This window comes from Hibiscus syriacus, unplaced genomic scaffold, assembly GCF_006381635.1.
Source record: "Hibiscus syriacus cultivar Baekdansim isolate YM2019G1 unplaced genomic scaffold, ASM638163v2 tig00111095_pilon, whole genome shotgun sequence".
Lineage (NCBI taxonomy): Eukaryota > Viridiplantae > Streptophyta > Magnoliopsida > Malvales > Malvaceae > Hibiscus > Hibiscus syriacus.
Genome location: NW_024062980.1, coordinates 10348906 through 10363162, shown reverse-complemented (window position 1 = coordinate 10363162; position 14257 = coordinate 10348906). Strand labels below are relative to the sequence as shown.

Sequence of the window (14257 nt, the reverse complement as noted above, 5' to 3'; positions counted from 1 at the left end):
CATATAAATTATTCATATGTTATTATTTATGATCTCATTTTCAACGTGGTTTATTGTACAAATGGTAATAATTATAATCCAGTACAGTTGCATCATTGTTGTGATGATATGTGAAAACATTAATCCAAGATGGACCGTTTCTAGTCTCGTTCTTCAAGTAATTGTCCTTAAATTTATTACATTTCCACAAGTCAAACTAGACCGAAATCCATTAGGAAACTTCTATTACTTGGAAGAACTTTTTGTTTGTTTTTCTTAAATCATTCAATTTGACTACCTTCGGATCTATTCTTTTCTCATCCCATCATTTAAGTCCTTTGCCTCTCCTTTTCAATTTTCTCTGCTTCCATTACAAAAGAATGCACTTTCAGATGCTTCAGCCTTTCTTCTGCGGCGCTTTCGACCCTGGTCGAAAGAAACCGAGAGGAAACAGCTTCCCTAAGAAGGAGAAGAAGAACCCGTATTCCGATCATGGCCTCGACAAGTTCTCCGAACTTTTAGCTAAACTCGAAGAGAAGAAACAAAAGATTTACTCGCAAACAGGCTCACAAGATATATCATTGGTTCGTTTCAGGTTTAAAAACTCGACGGATATCGTACCGATCGTGGTGAAGCTCAAAGACAAGAAAGAAGATGGAAACAATAAGAGTCTTGATCGTGACACCACCAATGATCATCACCCTGTAAACAAAGTTGTTGATTCGGAAAACTCAGTCGAAGGGAAACAAGTAATCAAGAAGATACCATTGGGATTGAAATCATTTACCGACCAAAAGAAGAAAGAAGAAAGCTTCTCGTGGAATTTGGAGCTGCATCAATGGAGGCGGCCTTCTTACTACGTACCAACAATCATAGTTTCGATTTTGTTGCTGCTGCTGTTCTTCGGAAGATCGGTTTCGACACTATTTACAAGTATTGCAGTGTACACGGCTCCTGCAATACATGGAAAGAGTTACAGTAAGAAGAAAGTTCATGCGAGAAGGTTGAGTGGAAACAAATGATCACCATTCGGGAAATTTGATCATTTTATCGTCCTTTTTCCCCCCTTCTGGAATTGATTTTTTTTCTTCATGTAAATTGCTTTCATTTCCCCCCCTTGTTTTGGGGTTTATTTTTCGATGGCCATGGGTATTCCAGATGTTTGTTTTTCAACGTAGTATTTTTATTCAAGCCAAGCTGGCCTACGACCTAATTAAACTACAGCTCAAGTCCGGCATAGTCTGTCTAGTCCATGAACATGTTTGGTTTGGTTTGGATTATTGTATAATGCAATCGATTAACAAATTATATATGATTAAATTTATTTGATATGTAAACATTTGTATTATTCAAGAAATTTCTGAAATTAAGGATTTCTTTGAGATTATATATATATATATGCTAAAATGTTAGTCTAAATTATTTTTTTTTGGATAAGTAAAACTGTATTCATCCAAAAAGAAAGCAACCAAGATGCTACAAGTAACATAACAAACAACTAGATCAACCCCCAATCTATGCATAATTACCTATTTACACCATCCAGCCTATTCATGCAACATATATACAACTAAATCCTAACAGCTTCCTTTATTATATTGACAATTGTATCAGCCGAACAAATCAGCCCTCTAAAATGCCTATGATTACGTTCTTCCCAAATGAAATACACAAATCTAGTCCAAGCTAATTTAAGAATATGCACCAAGAGAGATTTACCCTTCAGATTCATGATCATCCAACGAAGAGCATCATCCCAGCAATTCAACTCCTGTTGTAACCCACAAGAGTGCATAACAGCACCCCAAACCTCCCTCGCATAGGAATAATCCAAGAAAAGATGATTTTGAGATTCCACCCCAATACCACACAAACCACATACATTATCAGTCACCATACCAAACCGAGCAAGTCTGTCCTTTGTAGGCAATCCATCAAGAATCGCCATCCAAGAAACTAAGGAAAACTTTGGAACATGAGTCGGAAACCATATAAGGCGATGCCAACTAACCTTCTCCTTCCTTTCCCAAATATTATCCCAAATCTAACCTCCTTTAGTCTGAATCCAATTAGCATAAGAATAGAATAATTGTCTAGCCACCTCTCACATCTTAATCAACTTACTAAGGATTCAGCTAAAATGTGGCCTACATTCAACATTCCAAAAATCCAAAAATTTGAAACAATAGTCTTTAACCCAAGCAAACCACAGTGAGCCTTCTCCAGCCAAAATATTTTTCACAAGCATAAGACAACAAGCTCTACTCAGAACAACAAGATTTCTTAGTCCCAATCCACCCTCAGATTTTAAGGAGCATACCTGACTCCAACTCACCCTATCTCCTCTAGCCGAGGTGTCACTACCCTTCCAAAAGAACTGCATACAGAGTCTCTCAATGTATCTAATAACACCCTTAGGGAGGATAAGTTGCATACTCCAATAGTTAAAAATGCTAAAAAGAACAGTTTTAACGAGCAACAAACGTCCACCAAAACTCAATTTTTTACTGGACTATTGAGTAAGCTTCTCTTTAATCCTCACCAGCAAAGTTGAGTAGTCCTTCCCCGTAAGCTTCCAAGTCACCAAGCGCACCCCAAGATAACTTACAGGTAGTTGTCCCACTCTAAAACCAGTAGCTCTCTGAATTTTCTCAAGATCACCCTCAGACAATCCATAAGCAAAGAGCTCAGTTTTCAAAGCATTCAACCTAAGTCCAAAGAGCTCATAGAATTTTTCTAAAGTACTCACAACCCCCAACACAGAATCAAGAGACCTATGACAAAACATAACCAGGTCATCCATAAAATAAAGATGAGTAAGAGAAACCCTCTTACATTAATGATGAAACCTGAATATACTATTCTTGGCAGCTGCATCCAACAAGGAATAGAGAACATTCATAATAATAACAAATAGGTAAGGAGATAATGAATCTCCTTGGCTAACCCCTCTTGCACCTTTAAAATACCCTACCAAACTTCTATTCAAAGAAACTGAGTACCTAGGTGTAGCAACACAAGCCCTAATCCAGCCACAAAACCCATCAGGTAGACCCATAGCGTCAAGAACAGCCAACAAAAAATCCCAACTTACTGAATCAAAAGCCTTTTGCAAGTCAATTTTTATGGCACACCTAGGAGAAAGACTCTTCCTAGAATAGCCTCTAACAATCTCTTGAGCAACCAAGGTACTATCAACTATGTTTCTACCTTTAACAAATGTTGACTGACTAGCAGAGATCATACCAGGAAAGAAATAAGCTAGCCTAGTGACTAGAATTCTGGTAATTGTTTTATAAACCACTGAGTAGCAAGAAATTGATATAAATTCCTTTACCATACATGCATTCAAGGACTTAGGAACCAAAACAATAGTTGTGGCATTAAAGGCAGACATCAAGGAAGATGACTGAAAGAAGTACCTCACAACAGCCAAGAAATCTTTACTTACAGTTTCCCAAGCAACTTTGAAGAACCAGGAGGTGTACCTATCAGGTCCAGGGCTTTTATCTTTACCTTGCCTAAACAGAGCCTCCTTAATTTCATTATCAGTAACCTCTTCAGTAAGAATATCCTCAGCTCCAATAGGTAAGGAGTAATTTAGAAGAGGCTTTAAACACTCCACAGAGCATTCTTTAACTAAAAGATCAGCAGTGCCAATAAGGTTTGTGAAGAAGTTCACTAACTCAACAGCCATGGAATCAAAAGACTCAAGGTACTACCCATTCTCATATTTGATGACTTTAATAGTGTTTCTCTTCTTATTAGATTCGACTTTCTGCTGAAAGAATCTAGTATTCAAGTCACCCTCTTGAAGCCAATGAATCTTAGCTTTTTGCCTATAAAAATATGATTCAGCTACTTCTAAATCCACCAACTCTGCCTGTATTCTCTTCTCCTCATCCAATCTCTTTTGATCAGCATGTGCAAGACTAAAGAGTTGAATCTGTTCAAGCTAAATCCTCTTACCAGCCACTCTACCAGAAATATCAGAGAAATAACTCTTGTTAAGTTCTTTTAACAAAGGCTTTTTCCTCTTTAACTTACTAAACAAAACTTGCATAGCATTCCCCTCACAATGATCCTGCCAAGATTCCTTAATAATCCTAAAAAATTCTCATTAGAAGTTCACCAATTGAAAAATTTAAAAGACTTTGGTTTATTAACCTTAGCGCCCTTTTGAGTCCAAACAACCCCAGGAAAATGATTAGATACTCCTTGAGCCTTAAATTCAACAAAAGAATTTGGAAAGTCCAGCAACCACTGAGAGTTAATGAGAACCCTATCAAGTTTTTGAGCTAAATAAGAACTCTCTTGCTTATTAGACCAAGTATAAAGAGCTCCAAGGAAAGGATGATCCTGAAGCTTCAAGTCCTTTAAACAACCCTGAAACTCCTCCATATCAGAAGTATTATGCAACTCCAATATATCAAAGTCAGAACTTTCATTAGCTCTACCTATAACATTAAAATCTCCTCCAATCAACCAAGAAAAAGAGCCTATCTCATTCTCCAAATTCTTCTAATGCTCCTATAAACCCCTTCTAATCAGCCAGTTATTTCTTCCATAGATAGCAGTAATCACTGTCATGTGCCCATCAATATCCCCCACAATAGAGAGGGCTTGATCACGACCCCTCAAAACATAAAAAGACAACCTCTTCTTCCACAAAATCCATAATCGACCCCCATCATTAAAATCATAGTTGGTAGTACAATGTCAATAATCAGACAAAACAATAAATGTTTTAGCAAAATTGACCCTTCTAATTCTAGTCTCCTTAAAACAAACTACATCCACTCCTAAATTCTCTAACATTCTTAACACCTTTACCTGCTTTAGAGTATTATTAATCCCTCTAACATTTCAAAAACATACGATCATCAAGTAGGAATAGGAGGAACACCACTGCCAAAACCATAACTTACCTCATTACCTTTAGCCTTCTCAACATGATATTTCTTTTTAGTTTTTATCTCATTAAGCAACACAGCCACTCCCAAAGAGGCTTCATGAGTCTTCCTCAAACCATCAATAGTACCACCCCTACAAGTGCTTTCATCTTACTAGATGAGCCAACATTATCCTTTTTCCTACCCGAACCTTTTTCTTCTAGAGCATGGAGTCTTGCAATGAAAGAAACTCCCCACCAGAACTAGAATTCTCCTGTAATGTTTTAGATGTAGCCTCCTCAATTGCGACTATCTTATCTTTCTGTACATCACCACCAGAGCTAACACCCTTCTGTATCTCCTCCACATCAAACTTCACCTTTTTGGATTCATGTAAGGAATCACCAACACTCTTTAATGTATCCTGTAAAGTGGCACCACTACTCTCTTAAAGAGCCTGCACAGTAGTCTCCTCAGCAATACCAGCCTGAAACCTCGAAACCTCGAAACTACCATTACCTCACCACTGATATTGCTAGTCTTGTCAGTAGGACAAGAAGAACAAACATGCAAATCCTTACCTGAACTTTCCTTTCCAACTAACCTCTCCTTATCATAGAGATCAACAGAACTAGTAGTCTCCTCCTTCCTCCAAACTTGAACTTCCTTATTTTTCAAAAGAACCTTCATTGCCTCAACACACATATTAACATGATGCTCAAAGGTTTTACACAACACAAAACTTTGGTAGCCAAGGAACATACACCTTAATTTTCACTATGGATCCATCCTTTAAAACCACATGAATCACATCAGGAATCACATCACCAGCTTCAATCTCAACACCTACTTTGGCAAACTCAAGCCTCTCCTTCGAAGTAGTAATCGAATCCATATATAATGGATTACCCACAACACTAACAATGTAACAAAGTCCCCTCTTAGAGTAAAGCTCCAGAGGGGCATTGTACAACTGCACCCAAACTGGCATGTATATAAGATCGAAATCCAATTTCTGCAAACAAGGCTCCCATTTACTCAACACAAGTGGCTTATTCTGGATGTGCCAAGGCCCGTTCTCAAGCACCCAATCCCTCAAATTCGCATTAGAAAACAAAAATACATAGAGATTAGGTCCAGCTAAACTAACCTTAACAGGCGAGGACTTCCCCCATGAGATTTCAACAATTCTCTACATAGATCCAAAATTTGGAATAACACCAATGAACTGACCCACCACCGCATGTTTCCACTAAGCAATCCCTTCCTCAATCACAACAGGTAGAGGCGTAACAGTAGAAATTCCATCTAGAACCTCAGGAGGAAAGAAATCAAGGGATTGCTCTTTCGCTCCCCCAAATAACTTCCTCCAATCAAGATTCAAGGGCATAAAATCCATACAATAAGGTAGAAAATGAACCAATAAAAACCATAATCAATGAAATAAAAGCTAAAATCAGCAACGAAGAAGAAAATCTGAGAACCCATTAGTCATGCTAACGTGCGTCCAGAGAGTTTTCACCGAGCTTTTTTAATTTTAACTCATAATTTCCATACAAAAATATTCTCTTTTATCGCTAAGACCATGTATACCATTGAATTTAGAGAATCATTTGGTATGTTAGTCTAAATTAGAATTAGTAAATATACTAATATTATAAATAATTATATTTAAATGAAAATAAAATTTAATAAATATATTAAATTGACTCAAATTTTTATGAATTCGATTTAATTTCAAAAAATTAAATAAAAAATTCATAAATTTGATTAGTTTAAATGTTTATCATTTAAATCAATCTAATTGAATATTGATATATAACTTCAACTCTGAATTGAGTCCATAAAAATTTATTTTCTTTCAAGAACATGCAAGGTACATTGCATGGTTGTTGGTCCAACGTTAGGGGTCTTGAAGGCAAAAGCTGATCTCTATGGGGCCGAAGACCCACCCAATAAGCCTATCAAATGAAGAGTGTTGCCCACTTCCTTTAGGTGGTCTCTTTTTAACTCTTCGATTCATACAATTATCGGTTTTCTTATATATAAAACTGCAATTACAACCCTATTGATATATAAATAAATCTATAAATAATAATAAAATCAATTATTTCAAAACATAAGTAAACTAACAACTTAGGTATGTCCAAACTCATCAATGCAAGCTTTCTTTAACGTATTTTCTTAATTGAAACTTTGGGTATATCAGCAACCGTGCGTTGCAATCGGCATATGTTGGTGCTACTTGCGCTCTCCCGATAGTGTTAACCTCCAGTGGGGTTCCATAATGGTCAACGTTAATGGTGCATTGTCGATCACTACTGTATCCTATGCTATAGGTGTGAGACGATCAGGGCATGGTCATTGCAGGCCACAAATTGCCGATTGTTAGCCTAAGCAATGCGAGTATTGTCGAGGCACACAATCTTAACATCGGGTATTCATTTAGCCTGTCCACCGTTTTATTGATCTCCGTGTGACGTCCTTTCACCTTGTCGAGGCCAAACATCTCCTCGATGCTAATGCCCATGTTAATGCCTCCTATGTCCGACGCTCAGCGAATAATGTTACGCATTCTTTAGCGCAGTGGCCTTCCTTGAGTATGATAGCCCGACTTTTATCGCTTATGTTGTAGTCTCCGATGTCACTTTCGGCTAACGCAATAAAGAGCATTTTTATTTTGAAAAGAAGGCAACCGATTATGAAAGAAATGGGAGACTGCTTTTCTAAAACATCTTTCAACCTCACGGGCTGTGTTTTGACTGCTGCACGAACTATACGTTATGGCAATGATCCACAATTCTTGCGTTGTGTAAATGAGACTTCCATGTTTAAAATTATTCATCATCGAGCCAAGGTCGAGGTATCAAATGTGTTGAATTTACCTGGCATATCTCATGCGTGTATAATATTTCTACACATTTCTTTCTGCATAAATGCTCATACCAGTCACCTCATTATATAAATCTGCAGTTGTATTTCATCAGTCTCGAGCCTAAACCCTCTTTATTTCAAATCAAAATTAGCTATGACAAACAAGTGAAGCTAAGGGATTTTTAATTGTTCAGATCTCTATGATAAATTAATTTAATCTAACAGTTATAATTGGACCTTGATCAGTGAGCGGCCGCACCATTGAAGAAGAATCACTGTCGGTTCGGTTCAAAACAGTCGACAAGCGAATTCCAATTCACATCAAATTTAAAATTAACATAGAAAATTGGAACTCAGTGTCAAAATAACATACATAGGAAGATACTTGAACCTTCTGAAAAGTAGCATATGATATATCAGTCTTTCACAACTCTGATTTCAATGGTTTTTGGTACATTATGGTGCCCTGAAAGTCTAGGAATGTATACTGCAGAAATTTTGATCTTTCGTTGCCTGTCATCCGAGAAAACCCAAAGCTGGTAATCCACATGTCCACCACACCAGCCACTGCAGGTAAAATTAGCCTCTGCACCCCCAATTTCGCTAGATTCTTTCGAAGTTCATCAATCAAAACTCGACACATACCGCAGTGTCGGTGGCTGAACCTGGTGGCAACAAGGGGCATTTCAGCCACCGTTTCACCTTGTACCCTCACGGTAGCCACCATAACAATTTCATCATGTTCCTCCATGATCACAGTATAGAATCCCTTGAAATTCAATCGTTTCAGCTTTGATCCTTTGCTGAAAATCACATCTTGAACTATCTCTCTACCAGTGTAAACATCGCTACTAGGCTCGAAACACTCATGCATCACATCAAGTGCAACATTCAACTTACTGTGAATCTCTGCAGAAGAATCCAGGCTATAACCATGATCAGTATCGCATCGCGATTGGAGCAGGCGTCGGTCTTCAATAATGTCCAAGTCAGATTGTTCCCCAACGGAATTGGCTTTTCCATTAGATTTTGCAGGCCAGAAAAGATGCTTTCACAGCTGTGGCTGCAGAACCAATTGCTCTTCCCAGTCTGATAACCACTCGGTTCGTATGATTCCTTCAGCCTCAGGCATCTATCATGAAATTGACGCTCACATTGTTGACAAGAACAAAAACTATCACCATTGCTTAAAGGTCCAACACAACAGATGCCACAACAGCAGGAAGGGCAAAACCAGTAGCCATCCGGAACTTCCTTGAGGCCTAAGCAATTCGCATGAAAAGTAGAAGGGCAACTATCACAGCAAATCAACTCTCCCCAATTACAACAAACACAACAAATATCGTCACTGTTATGTGGATTTGAATCTCTTTGGTAGGGCTCTCTACCTTGGAACTCTCATCGAATCTCGAACTTGTCTTTGACAATAGGAAAGGGACCTGCCACTGCCATCATCCAAGATTATATTAGCCGCTGTCCTATGGTTGCTACTACCAGCATGAGCCTCAAAGACAGTTAGAGCAAAAGCCTTTAAGAAACAGTCACAATGAATCCCAGAACGAGTTATCCTTCCTTTCTTCGATGGCATCCCTGCCTTACTGCAGTAATACACTTTTCCCAGATTTGAAACCACATTGTTATCAATCAACCAAGAGAGAATGGTTTTAGGATTACCTTGAGAGGAATTCTGCACCGGACCCTCTCGTATTCGTATACTCGATCGCTTGATTAACCGAGGCTTGATTTGATTTTCTTGTTTTTTCAACTTCTAGAAATAAAATCTTCTTTTTCAATAGTTGCTTGGTATCCAAGTTTCCAGGCGCAATGCGTATTTCTTCTCCAACCCCTGATCTTCTGTCGATACCACGTTTATTCTCTTATTTTTTCAACTTTGTTTCTCTTGTTCGTGCTTGGGGCCGAACAGATTTAGCAAAAGGTTGATTTTCTAGGACCAAACTCTTCCTTTTTAATGGTTGCTTGGGCTCCAAGTTCCTATCGGCCACCCCTTTTTTTCCTTTCCTAGCCCCGAATATCGTGTTGATATAGCCTTTGCAAGCCGCTTCGAGTGTATAGAAAACTTTTCCTACCGGTGATTGATACCGGAGTTCATATCGACCGTTCTTCGGAGCGAGCCAGAAATTCCATCCCATCGCAGAAAGATGTTTTTTGGCTTTTGATGAAAGTTCACTTCTCTTGCCAGACACTCCTGCACGTGCGTCGTTGTACACCTGAATACGGCTTCTTCACATATTTCACCTTTGATCACAAACTCCACTCGTTTAGCAGTCATGGACGACTTACTTCAAAGTGAAAAAGATAAACGGTGATTGTGGGCGGTGAAAGATAAGAGGAAGGGATTTAGGTCTATTTTTAAATGCAGATTAATATTAAGATTATATTATTTTAAAAGATTCATAGGGTTCATCTTAAAACGAAAAAAAAATTCTCTACCCAAAAATAAATAAATATTTATTATAAAAAATAATTTATTATATTTCCATTTATTATTTTTTTTTTCAAAATTAGCTATTTTTTATTGACCATCGATATTATTTATATAGTTAATTCAAAATTAATCATTTTTAGATCAATCGTTAGTATTTAATTTATTGATTGACTAATCTAGATCAAGTACTACAAAGGTTTATTATTGGAGGCTGGAGCGACTCTTGCTTTTAAGTTTATTTTATTCATAACATCAAGATTTAAACTTTTTAACATTATTTAAAGGATTTGATACCTCATCCAAATAAACTAAATGATTCAATGAAATTAATCATTTCTTTTATTTATACGTGTAAACGAGCAGTGGCGGAGCCACAACTTGGTGAGGGTGGACACGTGCATACCCTGAAATATGAATTTTCTTTGATTAGTTATTTATATTACTATTGGCGTCCACCTTGAAATCTGATTTTTCTTCAGTTAGTTACTTATTTTATAAGACAGTACCCACCTTGAAATTTTATTTGTACCTATCTCATTTAAAAAATTTATGTTGTTAACATATGTATGTCACTTTGAAAAATATTTATGGATTTGTCACTGTACAAGAGTTATGGTTTACTTAGATAGTATAATTTTTTTAAAAATTTTATACAAATTTAGGACCGTTGGATGAGTGGAAATAGAAATATCAACGCTATGATTTACTTACACAGTGTATTTTTTACACAAATTTAAGACGTTGGATGAGTGGAAATAAAAAACTAAGATTAATAGTAGAAAACGAGAATATATTCACTAAAACAACAAAGAGTTAGTCTCAACCTTCTTTCTACACTCATCCAACGGTATTAAATTTGTGTAAAACTAAAAAACAATTACATTGTGTAAGTAAATCATAATCATATATAAATATCTGTGTGTATTCATTCATCCAACAGTCCTAAATTACATAGAGTTGTTATCCAACTGCCCAACAAAAATAGATGGATGAGATTACACATATTTGGTATTCAAAGGTCTTAATTCATCCAACAGTCTTAAATTACATAGATTTAGTATCCAACAAATAAATGGATGAGATTACACAGATTTGGTATACAATAGTTTTAAATCTATGTAAAAAAATGTATCATAATATTCAATATATATATACAAAAATTTGAAGTACCCCATCATTGGATGAGTGGATATATGAAATGGAAAGATATTTACTAGAAAATACATGTATCAAACAATGTAAAGCTTTTTAGACATCAACATTTCTTCTGGAAAATACATAATAGAAAACAAACAATGTGAGATTAATGTAAAATAAAATAGACGCATGAGACAAGATTTAACATTCAAACTTGTCTACTCTACATATGAAAATAATAATAACTCAATATTAACTTAGAGATCATAAAGGGTACAAATACATGATGTCTTATATATCTTAATATCTGATGAGATTCGATGAAGCTCAATTTAACAACTGAATAAATTGCTAAGAGAGGGTGAATTGACTTTTTGAGTTTAGGGAGTAAGGAGTAAAAAGATGAAACAATTTGCACAAGGATTTATAGTGGTTCAACTTCTCAACCAAGTTTACATCCACTACCTAAGCTCCTCACTTAGGATTTTCTAACAAATTCACTAATTTGTTTTTTCTTTTTCTAGGACAAAGTGATAACCTTTACAACTCCCTAGCTTTTTAAAGGCTAAGCTAGAACCAATCCCCTTTACAAAAGGAAAAGAAATGTAAACAAGAAAATATCTCAAAAGGAAGGGTGTTTACAAGATTTAATCTCACAAGAAAACAATTAAAAAGAGTTGCAATGAGCTCAAATCACTAATATTTACAAGATAAAGGAAAATAAGAATGAAAAGTTATTCTCTTGCGTTTGATTGCTTGGATAGGTGTTTTCCAACCTTCTTTAAGTGTCTTCAACTTGTTTTTATATGTTGGAATGAGTTTGTGGTCGTTTCTAACCATTGGGGATATTTTGGAGCCGTTAGGGATAAATTTTCTGCAAAAATAAAACTGCCTAATACAGGGAGTATCGATACTACCTTTGTAATATTTAAATAAGCTAGCCATTGAATTCCGTTGGGCTTGACCATTATCGATAGTATGCTTTATAGTATCGATACTGTCGTAACCGGTTTTCGTCCAGGCACGAAATTTTTACTCGGCGGGAAAAGTGATGTGAATAAATGATTTTTTAAAATATTTTGAGAGTCGCCATCGGCCTTTTGGGTCAGGTAGGTCGAATACCTAAAAATTATCTTTTAAAAGAGTTTTAAGAAAACATCAGTTAAAAGATGAGCTGATCTGCGTTTATAACCAAAAATTCTTTCTTTTTTATAATAAAAAGGGATTCGTGGTCGGTTACGTTTAGGGAAGGATTAGCACCCCTACAACGCCCAAAATTGGTACTTTTTAATTATAAATTGTCTCTATTATTAGAAATTTAAAAATTCAAAATATATTTAATTTATAATCTTATTATTTCAAAATTATAATTATGAAAAAAATATTAATTTATATACATTTATAAATAAAAATTTTATTTATTTAGAAATATCAGAAAATGACTTCTAGGTGCCTTAAGACAGCTCTTTTCTTCAATATTAAAAAATAAATAAATGACAAACATTTTTTAAGACAAAAATTTATTTTAATATAGTAAGATATTTATTTATTCAAAAATATCAGAAAAGGGCTTCTAGGTATCTTAAGACAGCTATCTTCTTTGATATTAATAAATAAAAATATATTAAAATTTTAATATTTTAAATAAAACTAAATTATAATTTTTATAATATTTAATTATTTAAAATACCAGAATAGGACATCCAGTTATATTAAGACTGCCCTTTTCTTTGATATCGAAAATAAATAAACATTATTATTTAAAAAATATATACATATATTTATGTGACTAAGATAATAATAAAATAATAATTAAAGCAATAATTAAAATATAAAAGTAATAAAAAAATAATATTGTAATTAAATAATGATCAAAATAAAAGAAATTCAAAATTATAAAACTAAATATAAAGTATTAAAAATAAAGATAATAATTCAAAATATTATGAAAGATAATGATTAATAGTGTAATTTAACCTAATTAATTAATACGTGATTAAAATAATAATTAATAAACTATGAGGGACTAAATTTGATATTTTCCTAAATATATATATGCTGATAATGACTAAATTAAAATAAAATAAAATTATAAGACTAAATTAAAATAATCAAAAATTGCTTTTAGTGACTAAATTAAAAGATATACAAACTTGGAGCACTACGGACGGGGTTTACCCCTGATAGAAATTACACGCACACTCCTCCCCCTTAAACGACGTCGTATGGGGGAGGGTTTATAAACCCTAAACCGGCTGGCCCTTCGGGCCAACCTTTCATTTCTTCATTTCTCTTCTTCTCTCAAACAGACAGAGAGAGAAGATTTCTCTCTGGTTTCTCTCTTAAATTAGAGAAAGCCGTCCCGGTCAGCCACCGCTGCCGGGCTCCGACCACCGCTGCCGGCCACCGTTAACGGTGGCCGAAAATTACAAATCGAAGCCCCTATTTTTCTATACCCGGATCTAAGGTTGTTTTAGCTTAAAACCTTACCAATCGTCGTAGATCTAGGATATTTCTCTTCGACGTTTCGGTTCTCCGATGACTTGTGGAGGCTCTCACGACGGCGATTTCCTCGGTAAGTCTCTTTTTCTCTTCTTTCGGTTTGTATTTTCTGGGATCGTTGGTGTAGTTCTTGCTTTGTTGGTTGCCCCTCTGTTTTGGTTATCTCCGATTCTTCCCCCCTCTTTTTTGTTTTGCAGGATCCGGTGGCTTTTATAGCCACCACCGAGCCATGCTCGGACCGGTCTAGAGGGGGAAGTTCGGTGAGTCACCGAGCTATTGGTGACTCACCCCATAGCTGCGACATGTGGGGGGCAGCTGGCCTTTTGGAAGCTTCTGGTGAGGCAGCGGCTTCGTGGCTGTAGCGCTGGCAGCTGGAACGTCTGGAAGAAACGGCGGCGGCCGTGTGGTCCCTAGGGTTATGATACCC

At 35.9% G+C, this 14257-nt stretch overlaps 1 protein-coding gene across 1 annotated transcript; it reads left to right on the top strand.

Annotated features, from left to right (window-relative positions):
- Positions 1–359: 359 nt before the first annotated feature.
- On the top strand, positions 360–1001 carry LOC120152890. Its single transcript, XM_039164988.1, has one exon. The coding sequence runs from the start codon at positions 360–362 to the stop codon at positions 999–1001; it is 642 nt and encodes a 213-aa protein (XP_039020919.1).
- The last annotated feature ends 13256 nt before the right edge of the window (positions 1002–14257 follow it).

Coding starts and splice junctions, on each gene's coding strand:
- LOC120152890 (XM_039164988.1), top strand. CDS start 360: ATGCACTTTCAGATGCTTCAGCCTTTCTTCTGCGGCGCTTTCGACCCT.